The following is a 15,450-nucleotide window of genomic DNA, read 5'->3' on the forward strand; positions in this document are numbered from 1 at the left end:
AGTTTAGAAATTTTAATTTCAGTGTCAATACATCTTGCATAACATTTTAATCCCACACCATACCTAAATTGATTGATAACGGTGTAGCGACTTTTTAGTCTAAGAAAGATCCTTTGTTAGGAGAGAACATAGAATAAGAACTTCGTGGAATGTTTTGAGATAATTTTCCGGTTAGAAAAAAATCAGATTTTTTTCAGTAAGTTCTGAAAGTTGCTGGTGTTTAAGAGACCCTCTTCTTACACAACATTTCCATTTTGCTATTGAGCAAGCAACTGAAATATCATCAATGCATTTTTCATTAATTCAATTTGAAATATTTATCGAGATAACGCTGAGACATCTTCTTCTAACCTCAAGTTTTTAGGACAGAAAATCAAAGATGTCTATTCGTACAATAACAAGGCGTCCTTGGTTCATAATATGATATGTGTATACTGTTTCGATCGTCCTTCATGAAATTAATTTGTAGAGTCCGTTATCTACTTGAAGATCGTGCAAAATATAACAGACGTAAAAAAAACTCAAAAAGCTCAAATATCTTACACATGGAAACGTTTCTCGCATGAAACTGACTCTACACGATTAAATGATGAACACAATAGTAGACACAAGCGAAAAGCACTAAAAAACATTCCATATAAAGTGCGGCTAATATTCTTTTTCTCAAAAAGTGATACTTCAGATCCCAGCATCTTGAAATCCATTGGTTTTTAATAAGATAACAAACAAAGAGCTTTTCAAACAAATGTTCAGTATACAGGTAAAGAAACCGGTTTGTCGAGTTATAGTCTTTTCAATGTGAGGAGTGGAAATATGCGATCTCCAGATAAATGTACCCGCCGCAGTAGTGATGTTGATTCTTTAGATTTAAGCTTTTACACAAACACTCGCAATGTCGATTTTAAGAAACATATCAAAGATGCACTTATACCAGCGACTTTATGGAATGTAACACAAATACATCTAACGATTCGGTTTAAATAAGTGACGTTGACTCGAAGAACAACTTTGAGGATTAAGTGGTTTTTATGTTCATTGTTGTTGTTGTAAAATTGGTACTTATGAGTTGGTTAATTTTAATTATTTTTTTCGGTCATTTTGTTGGAAAGAGATGAATAAATAATTTTTATTATAAGAAGATGTTTCAGCTTTGTTTTCATATCCAACGGTCAAAATTTAAGTATTTTAAATATATTGAAGGAATACGTTTTTATGATTTGATGATCCGAGGTATGCGGGATTGTCGTACCTCCAACTGAGAACTTTATTTGAAATTTTATTGGGAAATTAGAAATGCACAATAAATCCTGAAATGTTAAATATTTCATAACGTTGGAATTTCGACTTTGTTTCAAGATGGAATTTGATTAACTAATCCACTGATTCACGATAATTTTTATGACCTTATAAAAAATGAATCGAAGAATTTGAATGATTGCAGACTGAGGATTAAATGATCACATTGAAAAGCTGGAAATTTAATAGGAAATGTTGGAAGAACTTTAACCATCGTTGAAGTGGTATGGTTCCCAGCGTTTTGGTTACTATAAACGTCACTCGACAACATGAAACTCAATCTTTTGTAAACGACAAACGTAAACCATAAATCTGTTACTTCTTTTGTTTAAAACATCTAGATGAACTTGAATTAATCTTTTACTTCATAAATTTACATATGCGTTTTGCTACATTAGAAGCTACAAGTCAAATGTGATCGATTTATAGTTGTCGTCGTCGATAACAGATGACTTTATGACTTTAGAACTTTGACAAGTTATTAGTGTAGTCTCTCTTCAGAATCAGGCAACATTAGTTTTCTCTTGTTCATTAAGCTGTACATTTTTCGATGCTATCTCGGAATATTGGACATGCTTTCGGATCACATAACTAAAAAACAAGTTGTACTGATTGGATTGTTTAAAAGTTTCTTTGTACTCTATCTTACCTTATATTTAGATAAACACAGGCTCCAAGAATTGCACACGCTAATAATGCTCCGACGAATCCGAGTATTCCCACCTTAAAATTTGAACTAAAATTTTAAGTGTAAATGGTACTTGATTTGTATTTCGTACATCACACAAAATCCATTTGAGCTACACTTTGTCAGGCCAGTACAATCATTGTCTGTATGACACCTATCAGTAGATTCTGACGATTTGGCTTGAGTAATTAGTAAGGACAATATAACAATAGTTGGTGCACGCATTTTTGTATAAGTAACTCCTGCAGAAGAAAATTTAATAACTTAGCTTCGTCGATATTTTACACTGAATGGCACGTCTAGTCAGGATTATTTAATACAAAATTAAACTTTCTTAATCAACTTGAAGAAATGAACACATTTACTGTTTATTGGTATCTCATGTGATAAGCAATCAGTTTGTTTGAATTGATTGTTCTTAGGTTATTTGCGGTTAAAGAAAATGGGGTTTAAAAACTGTATCACGGTGTGCTTGAACAAAATTTAATCAAAAAATTTTGCATCTCTGATCTTACTTTGTAATTTGCTTTTTTTAATCATTACAAAAAAAGTTTTGTTCGAAGGGTATGGTGGCTTTGCGCTTTTCGAAATAATGTTAAAAATTATATGTGTTTCATCGATTTCCACACATTTTCAAGAAGTATGTGAAAGTGACGAAAACAAATTATATATATGGAATCTGTTGCGGCATCATGTCATACATACACATTTAGTACGAGAAAATACTTTCATACCTACCTTGGTAGATAAATAACTATTTCAAACGCAAATCATTAAGTAAATTGTGCCTGGTGGATTGCTGATCTCTCAGGAGAATGATTGAAACAAGCACGAAAAAGGCTTGACGAAACAACTTTGCACACCTATATAAAACGACCTATCCCTTTGCTTATTTTCTGCCTGAAAATAAACAAAAGAAAATGTTACCAAAAAAGCGGTAACCATTGAATCCTAATTTTATTTAAAATAAGTAAACACCATGCATATCGGATAAAACAAAAATCCAATAAATCATCAAACGAAAAATGATTTTTTTAAAAGTTTATAATTTTTAAGCAGAGAGAGAAAAAAACAATTCGTTCCCATGGAGTATCACATCACTTGACGCTTTGTGTATGTAAAGGAAAGATGATTTTCCAATAAAATAATACATAATAAACGTCCATCAAACTCATAAAACCCAACGATATATTTTTATATATATTATCCATCATCCACCAATAACTATAGCGAAGCGATCATAAAATATGATGATTTTTTTTTACCTCAAACTGACGGAGAGCTAAGAAAAAAAAAACTTTAAAAAAAATTCCCATTATACCTTTTACCCGTCTGTCCATTATTCCCATTATGTATTTATCGCTTTTAAACGATGAACACTGATTCTTTCAATAAGATTCCGATAATTTTAAACATTTTTAAATATCAATAATTGGTTAAGAATTTACTGCCCCACTATCATTTACAAGCGAGCGGTAGAATATTTGGTGGGCGAGATCGAGTACATTTGGGAAATTTAGGAGAAAGTATGGTGTGTTCTGGCATCAGCTTCGATCTATAATAGTACATTGTCTTATCACACATTTATCTTCGACGTGTTAGACGTAACAATATTTTAATATGTTATTGACCCTTTCGCATTCACAATCTTCGATGAAAGATGAAATATAGAAAACTGTCGAACATATGGTACGAATGCATTTTTGTCGGTTGCTTTATTAAAAAAGACAAAATACGGTTTAGTAAAAGGATGACATTAAAATTATAGACTTGTCCTAAGTAGATGGTTACGACAAAAACAGTCTTCAAATCGCAGATATTTAACATATCACTTCGTCGAGGATTGGATATAAATTCTTTGGCTAACTTTCATTGAAATTCCAGCATGAAAACGTCTGATTTAATTTAAAATTAAATACACGGATACTTTCAGCAAAATTTCTAAACGTTATATTCAGTTCAGTGAGAGCCATTTAGTTTTCTGGAACGTGGTGCAGAGCATGAGAAAATATCAGCTCTTTCAATATTTCCCACCCCAGATTGTGTATTAAAAACCATGAAAACGTTCATTTTATAATAGGTTACAGCTTTGTTTTGAACTTGCTTTTTTTGTCATACTCACGTTTACACTATGTTTATAATAATACCAGACATTCCAATGAAGTGCATCTTAAAGGTCGTGTACTGTAGCCATATTAAATCGGTCGATAGTGCAAAAAACAGACTCTCAGCAGATCCATCTTGAACATTTCAGTATACATTTGTACAGTATCTATCGAATCGATAGCTAAGCAGAAAAGTACCATGATTTTTAGTTCTTTTCAATAAACACTAAAGATTCAGAAGAGCCGGCTCAGCATTATATTCCACTCACTACACTCCATTAAAATAAATTTTATACCCAAATGCGTTGTTCCATTTGGAGGTATATGTTACAGTGCATGAACATTTGCTTGAGTTTGTTCAAGACTAACCTTTCACAAACGGCAGCTTTTTTTCATTTATTTTCTAGTGTTTGAAAATCGTTTACTTCATTATGTTTATATGAATGGACAGGACCTATAACGTTTCCATCACAGTCATTGCGTTTCTTGCCATCTCAATAGTATTTGTTGTTTCTGAATAGTTGGTATTTTTTATCGTCTTGCGTTTTCAAGCTGTAGCTCATAAGACTACCGATGTCGTGGCAATGGAAAAGACGTAAAAATATTTACAAAATATAGATTGTTTGGTCGTGATTTTGAATAATATAATTTATTGTATCGATATATGCACGCTGAAACGTTTATTAGCAACAACAACAACACATCATCATCATCAACAACAACAGCAACACAATGATTTGCATCCATTGTAATGTGTTTCGTATTGCAATAATGGAATCGGATAATATGGAGTTATGTGTATTCGTGATTTAGCGGAGATTGTTTGAGGATTCATTAACCAGTTTAATATTATTTTTAGTGGATTTTTTTTTATATGTTTAAGCATTAACTTTTACAAGTAATGTTCTTCACAAACTGTAGCTTTATTCTTAAGCGAATGACATCAGTTTTGTTGAGCAATACAAAAGTTTATATCAATACGCAGTGAGGTTGGTGTAATAAGCAAACGGAGATCGTATTGTACTTGTGTATTATAGAGTTTTATCGCTTTTTAAAAGATTTGGTCGCATAAATGAGAGCTTTTAGAAGAATGAGAGAAAAAAGGGGAAACTAAAGTTTATCTGATTTGAATCTGAAAATTTCAGATCGACTTTTTCAGATTCAGTTCAAATCTGATCTGAAAATTTATCAATCTGGTCTGAACATTTTCAGATTAGTCTGATCTGTTCCGAGCTTTAGGGGAAACAAAACGCCCCGGTATCATCGTCAAGCTATTAGCTATATCCTAATAATCTCAATTTTACTACTTCGTAATGGTTATTGTAGTTTTGCTTTGAGTGATATAATACATATTATCATCTGTTGTTGATAGCAACGACAAAAATGAGCGATGACCTCCAAGTAATATTATATAAAAAAAACGAACGTTTAGCAAATGAAGTAAAAGATTTTACTACGAATATTTGATGATAGCTTGAACGAAAGAAGCATTAGATTTGGTGAAAGGTTGAAAGGTTTAACATCCACCATATGCAGCAATGGGTCAGATGCGTCACATGGCCAAATTGAAGAAAAAACGATCAGAAACGTTTTCTTTTTTAAGAAGATCTATAATGACTTTCAAACTATCGAACTGACTGTTGGGACTCGTATTAAAAATGTTTCTGTCACTGTCCTTATAATTCTTAATTCACAAATCCATATTTTGTTCAGCTATATAGAGGTTATAGTATTTCTACGTTACATCCATTTGAGCTCCAAAATACCTAGCTATTTATGAGATTGTTTACTTGTAACCATGCAATTAATTTATTTTATAAGTATTCTTCCGATTTAATATTTCAGAGATTTTTGAAAGTTTAATCGGTTACAGAACACTTTGCTGAGAGAGAAAAAATTAAGAAATATTATTATTGCTATACTTAGGCGTAGTAGACAACTTCCAAGCAATAATAATCAATAGGTCTATAAATTAAGAAAAAAAGATGGTGAATTATCGTCATTGCTATTTCATAGTGCTTATATTGTCGTTTATCGAAGGCTGTTCATTTTCTCTTTCCCGACCACCTACTTACGAGTTACACCTGAGGGATGGTTGAAGAAGAGTTCGCCAAAAATGAAACTCAATGTGACCACTCGAAATGGTCCGTTTCAATAAAAATGTTTGCAGAATATTGTCATTAAAATAAGAGACAATAATTGCAGCCATAACTTCGAATTTATTATTGCGGTTTGTTTATTTTAAAACGAAATAATAATAAAAAAAACGAGAGAATTTCAATTCTTATTTATTTCTTTATTATTATGATATCGGTTTTTTTTTCGCTGAAATATCGAAACAAGTTTTCAATTGAAATACTTATTTAATATCTGGTTATCGGTTCTTTTATTGTTTTTGTTGAAATGTCTGTTAGCGAAAACAAAAAAAAAAACGCATACAAACTTGTGTGCTTATTAAATTAATTATACATTTATGACAAATTATTTATGTGAATAAAAAAGACTACCAAACATAATATCTTCCTACCCATTAAATATTATAAGCAATAAATTTGGAGGTGTTTGTTTGAAAGCAATTAAAAAACCAATAATACTGGTCGTTAATGATTTTTTTTATTTATTTAAATTCGCTTTTTAAACAAGAATCGTGGTCTCATAAAATATTTTATGCAAACGTATAACGGCGAATCTCTTAAGTGCCATATTGAATAGCAGAGATAATCAATTTGTTTTATTAAGTATCGATTGAATAAATTTCTTAAAATTGATTTAAAAATAATTCGTCAATTATTGCTATATACATGTTTAAAGAACATGTTTGAATAATGTACCACTCGAACTAAATTCAGGTACGAACAAAAAAAAATTGTAAAACTGGACTGTGTAATTAACAGGTGATTTGTATCATACGTTTTTTTTTTCTGCATTAGTTTATTTCTTGTCGTAAATTCAATAACGATATGCAAATGGCAGGTTTCAGAGAGGTACACACCATAATCCGCCGTTAAAAAGTTGTTTAAAAATTTAATGGTTTCTGAAAATGTATAAGTACACTGATAAGTCGTTCACATTTCAAATTGTCGTACCGTTAAAGAATATAGAGATTTAAGATGTTTAAACTCTCAAGTATTCTGACCGACCGCCGCATTATTATATTGCAGGTATAACATTTTTACAATATTTTTATAATACACCTTTACTATCGGTCTTTATGTTCGAACGAAGAAGAAAAAAATGGTTATGATCATATATTTTTCTAATAAATACTCTTGGCGCCATCAGAATAGACACACTCTTTGGTGGATCCTAAGAAAATAAAACTTAGCACAACATTGATGGGAGTATGTCTTTCGTTTAGTTTCACTTTTACTCTTAGCGAATTTTTGTTGTGTCGAATTTTTGAAAAACAGAAATCAGTCAGAATCTCTGCATATATACCATCAAAAATGCAACTTACAACGCCATTCACTCGGAGAATCATTTTAATCGTCACACAACGTGTTGATTGTTCTTAAACGCATATGGCATCAAAACAAAAGACACAGAAATTTACATAAGTTTTCTCGTATTCTTGGCGTTGTTAATATAATGTTGAACAAACTGTTTCAACATGCTTTTGTAACGAAACCAAATAAACCAAATAAACCTTTTGGACTTTGCGGTGGTATAAATTTCAAATTAAATGAAAAATACACTAACTTTCAGCACAGTCTTTTGTGTTTAAACACAAAAGAAAATAAAAAAGAGAATTATTTATTATGTGCATGCCAATGTAGTTCTTAGCCTGGATGATCATGGTCAACATTGTCGATCGGTGCAAACATTTCTTATTTTTTTCATCATCCAATACCTTTTTGCCATCGAATTTTCTCACAGCTTTATTGCAGATAAACGGAGAAAGTCGTTTCGAAATCCAATCTTTCTAAGCTGAATGTAGTATTCAATTGCATTTAAGATGCTCTGACTTCATGCCATTCATCGTCACATCGAACACTTCAAATATAATAAATTATTTCTATCGATCCATCCTACGACTGCACCTAATAAATTCAATTTTATAGGCGACAAAGTGTCACATTGTTTTTTTTGTTTAGTTGTAAGAAAACCATATCAACTTGTTATAGTTTTAACAGTGAAAACAAACTTACAAAATGTTATGAGTTGACTTTTGTTTCTTTTTCTTTCTTTCACTCCAGTCATGTAAAACTGTCGGTAGTAGTCCCCACAAAATAAACTTTGTATAACTTACATGATATTATTATATTTGATAAGGGAACATCTAAGATCTCGTCAAATGCTCCTGAGTCTCTCGACACCCTCCCTTCACTCCTATGGATTGTAACTATAAATTCATCAAAATCATCATTCATCATGAACGACAAGTAATACACTGTACTCATTCTATATTTGTAAATTATAATCTAATTTTTCTGCACTGAGAACTTTCATATTGATTTGATTTGTGTAATTTCAAGTGTAAAGGGCTCAACAATAATTTTATTTTATTTTTCACTTACAAGAAAGTTTACAATAAAACTTGTTTTTCGTTGTCTTTTTTCTTTCTTTTCATTTTTGTTCTTTTAAACCAAAGATCATGGCTACATACGGATGGTACAGAACCATAAGAACCATGTATTTTGCATGGTCTTTGGTGTTATTATTCGAAGCTAATATGCTTCTTTTACAGTATTATTTATGCATTGGCCCAGACTTATGCATATACTGAATGTGCGTGTTATGTATTGTGTTTACATATTAAATGCATTTACCACTTTGTAACTATATGCATTGGATGGATTTTTTTTTGTTCAACCAAAATGTTGCATTCGTTACTTACCCGTGAGTTTAACCATTATGTAGCTTTTGATGTTTTTTTTTTCACAGTATATACCTTTCAGGCATATACCTCTAACCTTACTTTTTGTGTTTGCATACAAAAAAAATTCTTTTGGATCTGATAAGTATCCACGAGCTATGCTTTGGTTGTTGTTTTAACAAATGAGGCGGACCTTTATGAAGCATTGTGTTCAGATTTCAATTCTTCCATGAATTTTATTTTTATTTTATTTTTATTAAGAGTAGAAATCGCCGTCCAAATGAGAGATTAAGAATTCAGGTTTTTGCTATTAAAATATGCTGGTTTTTTATATGCACACATTCTCGATGATAACATTTTATTTATTGACTTATTTTTAAAAGATTTTTACTGCGTTATTGAATAAAAATTGTGTGAAAAAGAGCTGTAAATTTTAGCAAAAATATTATTTGTCTCAGAATAAAAATATGAAGTCCAGAGGTTTTAGTATCAAAATCGAATAAAAATTCAGATGATTTATTTAACTACAGTTCCCACGTTATTCTTAAAATTAATCTTCCATAGTTTTTTTTAGTAAGTGATGTTACCAAATTTAGTTGTTTTCAAATAATAAAACTGAAGAAATGTGCATTTTTGCACACTCAACAAAAGCAATTTGTTTCGTCTGTGTGACCATAAAAAGGCGGCTCTAAATTTATCTTCATTTTAATATAATATTACATTAAGATATATTATGTCGCGCTGAAAATGTCTCAAATTTTAAGGTTGAATGCACAGAATGATTCCATGTAGAATATTTAAAGAAACAATTTTGTTTGGGTTAGAATATTTTTCCGAAAACCAATTCGCTAGTTATAGCAACTTGTGTGTCGAAAGATTAAGTTACAGAATGCTTATTGGTTTTTCTTACATTTCGATTTTCATTACCGAGCAACACACTTCTACATTTAGTCTATTGACCCAATATGCTTAGTTCAAAAAGTACATCATCGGTATTTGCCAGTGGTTGCTTTTCGGATGCATTAACTAAAACTGTCGCTCTATCGACGACATAATTATGTTGATAGCGATTAAACAATTTAAAAATTTCCGCCGATCCATTCAGACGTAATTAATTCAAATATAAATTCGCAATTAATTTCGGTTGCGCATGGCACACACACAAATATCTTTTGCAATTTAATTGCAAACTTTTTTTTAAATAATTTTTTTTGAGCCGCAATTTGATACGGCTTAATGGACTTCAGTTTCGGCATTTAACATATACAATTTAACCTTAAGAGCCAGGTGATTTTAAATATTGAAACGAAATAAAAATATTATTTTTCGTTAACTTAGAAGCTCAGAGACACACAAAATTCGCCATAGGTCAATGGGTGGTTATATGCTCATTAATATACAATAAAAGTGGTTATAATCGCCACAACAAAAGTGGATAAGAATTAGCAACTAAGCAGTTTGATTATACATTTAAAATGAAAGAAAAACAAATTAAGATTTGCTGACAGTTATGGTGGTCAGTATACCGAATTCAAAAAGAATTGAAAAAAAGTGGAATAGCTTCATATTAAATTCCATAAATTCATTCACTTATCACATTTAATGCGTCCGTTCCCTCTCTTCTTGTGGATAGTATGTATAGGGGAATTTATTTCATTTCTTAATTTTGGAATAAATTACTTTTGATTAAAAAGCCGTGTGCAAAAAAAAAATCAAATTTCAAAACGAATGTTGCCAATTTTCCGGATAATTGTAATACTCATTAAGATAACATTAATTACAAACGAGGAAAAAAAATCAGCCAAAACAGTTAATTCTTCAATGATTGTCGCCGGAAACTTAAAATTAGAACCGAGAAATATCTTCAAAATCAAATATCTGAAATCTCAGATTTTTTTAAACTCTATTTTAATTATGATCTTGTAAAATGTTTACCATCGTTAAGTTTGTAGTCGACCTAAAACATTATAAAATCTCAGAAAGATTTGTCTATCTAAGGTGAAAAAAAGGTTGAACATTTTTCGATGAATTAAACTGACTTTAGTGAATTATATCGGATCTTATTCAGACAGGAGGGATGTGATGGATACACCCTACACAACGAGCTGTCAAGGTAATCCGTGAAGTGAATAAATAAGTTATGCATTCTGATTGCTGGTCGCGCAAAATATGTACTAAAACTAATGAAGTAATAGAATGAATCTGCTGAACCTTGAACGTAACAGATTCAATTAATATAAATCAATTGGCTTGGCGATTGTGAAAGGTTAAAACTGTTTGGACAATATCATTGGGTATGAGAAAAACATTATGATTTACGAAACTTTAGCAGAGATGATTGTTAATTAATCGTTTAGATATTTATCCAAAAGAATGCATTCCCAAGCATAAAATGTGAATATTTTCCAAGAACAGTAGTTTGGCCCAAAATTTTTTTTAAACCTAACGTTTCACCTATTTAAAATCATATATCACATACCAGGAGGGCGCTACGTCTCACTGGAATCGGTGAAACAGGTAAAGTTTTCGAATGCACAATAAATCGTTCGACCATTTCGTTTTTCTATCGGTGTCTGTATACAAATTGGGGTTCTGTTATTCCTTGGATAAACTATGATATCGATGGTAAACAATTCATTCTGAAAAAATGATTGAATATCAAAAAGAATTTGAATAAATTGCATAGTCATATTGATGGCTAGAAGGATCGATCTATTATAAAATTGATTGATTAATTGAAAGATTTTCATGATAAACGTACATGAATATTGAACAACTGAAACTAAAACGCATTTAAATAGCATCCATTATTTAAATTAATATTTGAAATTATTTAATTACAATTTAGTGGAAATGAAAAATGTCTAACCAACCAAACCTACATCAAAATAAATATTTGGAGAAAAAAAAATCGAAACCCATTACCCCATATGAAATTGACCCAGATCAATCTTCTTCATCCACCTTGAAAACCGAAACAAAATCAATCTTATAAATAGCATTTTAATATTTTGTATAACATTTACGGCTTATTGATGTTCAGATATTTTTTTTCTTCGTCAAGGTAGTAGGTACACTTCAATTTTTTTTTATGTTAAACATTTCTAACAACACATTTACTAACGAATTTAGGACTCCAAGAAAAAAAAAGATTTTTTTAGACATCACTGAATAATGGGTTTTGATTTCTATTGACTTCAAAACAGAAAATTCTTTTTTTTTGTTTCGTTGTCTTTTTGAGGTGAAAAGAAGATGTTGGAACAAAGTGAATAAAAGGTAACAATAGGCCGATTGGACATTGTCTACTTTTGAAATGAAAAGTACGTAATATACAGTCGAAGGTATGTTAATGTTAAAGGTATATTCCGATGCAAAGGTTTCTGATTCTAAACAGAACCACACAGGCAAAGAGCGTATATAGTTTGAATAATGCATGTTGATGAATTTACATATTACGCTCCATATATTATATAATTCTGATGGTATTGGTTCTCCTGTTAAGTAAACTTTTAATTGGAAAATCTTCGGAACAATTATTATTCTAGTTAAGTTTTTTTCTGATATTTAGACGAAATACCTATTCATACTGTGCGCTGTTACAGTAACACGTGTTTGAGAGCGTTACTCTGCTCAAGAACATCAGAAACTCAATCCATTTTTAATAGAATTAAAATTCACAATAAATGTTAGAAATTACCGTCCAATCATCTACGTACTCATTACAGAAACTACATATTTTTATACATAAATCCAAATAAATCGCATATGATATGGAAAACAATTTTTAGATACAAATAAATATTTTATAAATTCAGAAATCAACCATAAGCCCGAATTAATAAAGCTCACAGTATGCTAGCTTAATAAATAGATTTTAAAATTGTAATGTTTACCAAACATAAAGTTATCGAATTTTAAATAAAGACAGTTCCATTCATCAGAAAGAACAAATTCTAACACTGACGAAATAGTTATTTATGCATTCGAGGCACAAAGTACTTTAATAGGATCTAGATGTATAATTATGACACGAAGCCGCAGGCCGTGTGTCATAATACACATCGTGAGCCTAATAAAGTACTTTGTATCGAGTTGCAAATAACGTTTTATGCCACAGAGGCATCTAAAGTTAGCAAATTTTGCAAATTATGATACTGAGTGGCATAAAACAAAATTTTCTTGATTTTTTCGAGTTTTCTTGAATTTTATTAAAAATTTGTTAGGAAACTCAAGAATTATTTCAGTAAAATTCATGAAAATTCGATAAGTTTCTCATTATGCTGCCCCCTATTTGGTGCCGTAATGTTGGTGTACATGTTTCTACGCCGCGCCGTGGTATTTTGTAATGGAAACAACTGAAAAAACAGAACATTTTACAGGATTTCAATATTACGATTACAAATTTGGGTGCCTTTGTGATCATGATCCACTAATAACTCTCATTGGTTTGGTCATTGGTCATCGGACTACGCACTAAAACCTGAAAATGAAAATTTATGAAAACCGTATCTATATACAAATTGATTACTTTATGTGTTACAATTCATAATCGCAATGAAATGATTAGCTGTATGTGTTGGGTATACATAAAATTATATCTTAAAGGCACTGTTTGTAGCAAATATTAGTCATGCCATTTCGACTTACTTGTAAAGCATAAACAAATTATCGAAATTTTATAGGAAAAAAGTTGATAAAATCGATTTTTATTTAAATCAATAGATTACAATGTGTTGAATGTTGTTTTTTTTTCGTTACGACGCCAGATCCTGAGCATATGGCCATCATACATAAGCGATGAGATTGGAGTATGTGTTTCTATACTCATCGATTTTTTTAAAGTTAGGTATATTTTACTTGATCTTGCAGCTGGTGATGCGAAAAGCCTTTTTTTTCTATTCTTCAAAAAACAGTATGTTAGAATCTCAAAAGATCTTTTTAAAATGACTTACTCTATTGTTAGCGACGCACGTACGTTTGACCAAGTAATCACAGTTTTGTTTTCACCTATGCTTTGAGTGGAAGAACGTTGGTAATAATAAGATTCATAACACAGAATAAAAGGTCAATCTGAAGACAAATAAAAACCAGAATAAAAACAAACAAGTTTAATTAACTAATTCTTTCCTACAAAGTAACAGCGTATGTTATTTATATAGAATTAAACTTTAATATGATAATTTCTGTAAAGCAATAAAAAAAATTTCATTTTTAAGATACTTATGGAAACGTGTTTCTTGGAATTTATGAAGTAATATACGTTGTTTTGACGAAAGAGTAAAACAAGAGCATTATATGAGACAATGACATTTCTTGAAAGTAATAAAATGTGTTCAAATTTCAGATTGTTCATAGCGTTTCTAAAGATAATAGAGATTTCGTAATTATAAACTCTTTTCAAGCATTTGACTAGCGCATGATTCGAGGCATGATTTTTAATAAAACAGTTACACCGTTATGTCGTTTATATCTAGGAAAATTAACAGCAGAAAAGATGCTTCAAGGGACTAAACGGTCGAATGGAATAGACTCATTGGAACGCATGCAACATTATCACATTCGTCAACCTGAATGATAGAAAGGATAATTTCGTATGAACTGAATTTGATCTGTTTCGAGCTAAGGCGTAGTTTGGCAAATCAAAAAGTCTGATTTAAATATCTCTTTTTAATGGTATTCATTCACCTATTCATTGAGCTACTGAGGCTATCAAAGTTATACATTAGCTGATTATTAGTTACCATGTGACCCCGTTTGAAATTATTGAAGCTGTTACCATTATATATGGCAAGAGTATTACCATATATAATCCTAAAATCTCTTACTTGATTTGTTTAAAATATTCCATAGTGCATGAAACATTTGGCACTATCATGTGCGATTTAGTGTAATGAATGTATAACTATCGCATCAACTTTATTAATGCATGAAATGTGTCCAAAAACCAATAACATTTGGAATAAATTTCTTATCGGTCAAATTTTACGATTGAATTTCGAATTAAGTATCCACAAATGTGTGATTTGTAAATGACTAGGCATTAATGAGCCATGAAATAGTTGAAAAAAAAATCATAAACAAGTAAGAAATGAACAGTTTTACGTGCTGTTCAATTCGAAATTGAGACATAACATTCAACAAAATAGTTTATTTGTCTCTAGCTCTGTGTAAATAAAACGTTTTTTTTAGCGATAAAAATCTTATCACAAACGCTTACCTATTTACTCAAAATAGTTTTTAGTTTTATTAAATTCCAAACAAATAAAATCAAGAAGTCATTTACTGCAACATGCTTTTACGTTCGTATTAGATATCAAACTGTTGACAGCGTCTTGTTAATTTTTATTTTTAATTATTGAAAGATGATAGGAGTATTTGGGTTGCGTGTACGTGTACAAGTTGTAATTTCCGTTGTTTTTTCTTAATTGCACTTTTAATGGTTGTCAATTTTATGAGTTTTCTAGCCATTTACAAACGACAAGCGAATTACAACCAGATTATTAAATCTACTACTTCATTTTCCTGAAATATCTCCAATAGTTTAC

At 30.6% G+C, this 15,450-nt stretch overlaps 2 protein-coding genes across 2 annotated transcripts in view; one reads left to right on the top strand and one right to left on the bottom strand.

Moving 5' to 3' along the window:
- Positions 1-15,450, top strand: part of LOC119081318 (epidermal growth factor receptor) — a 71,312-nt gene that overhangs the window by 25,763 nt on the left and 30,099 nt on the right. The gene's annotated exons all lie outside the window — the stretch shown is intronic.
- Positions 1,647-2,312, bottom strand: LOC119081323. Its single transcript, XM_037190109.1, has 3 exons — positions 2,076-2,312; positions 1,946-2,032; positions 1,647-1,887 (listed from the first exon to the last, which is right to left on the bottom strand). The coding sequence occupies exons 1-3, from the start codon at positions 2,207-2,209 to the stop codon at positions 1,800-1,802; spliced, it is 309 nt and encodes a 102-aa protein (XP_037046004.1). The 5' UTR covers positions 2,210-2,312; the 3' UTR covers positions 1,647-1,799.

The sequence above is a fragment of the Bradysia coprophila genome, unplaced genomic scaffold (assembly GCF_014529535.1).
Source record: "Bradysia coprophila strain Holo2 unplaced genomic scaffold, BU_Bcop_v1 contig_358, whole genome shotgun sequence".
NCBI lineage: Eukaryota > Metazoa > Arthropoda > Insecta > Diptera > Sciaridae > Bradysia > Bradysia coprophila.

What these genes read in the sequence shown, in the direction of transcription:
- LOC119081323 (XM_037190109.1), bottom strand. Translation starts at nt 2,209, where the DNA reads ATGCGTGCACCAACTATTGTTATATTGTCCTTACTAATTACTCAAGCC. An exon ending in TCAAATGGATTTTGTGTGAT is followed by an intron (nt 2,033 to 2,075) that starts GTACGAAATACA and finishes TTAAAATTTTAG; the next exon opens with TTCAAATTTTAAGGTGGGAA. An exon ending in TGTGTTTATCTAAATATAAG is followed by an intron (nt 1,888 to 1,945) that starts GTAAGATAGAGT and finishes CTTGTTTTTTAG; the next exon opens with TTATGTGATCCGAAAGCATG.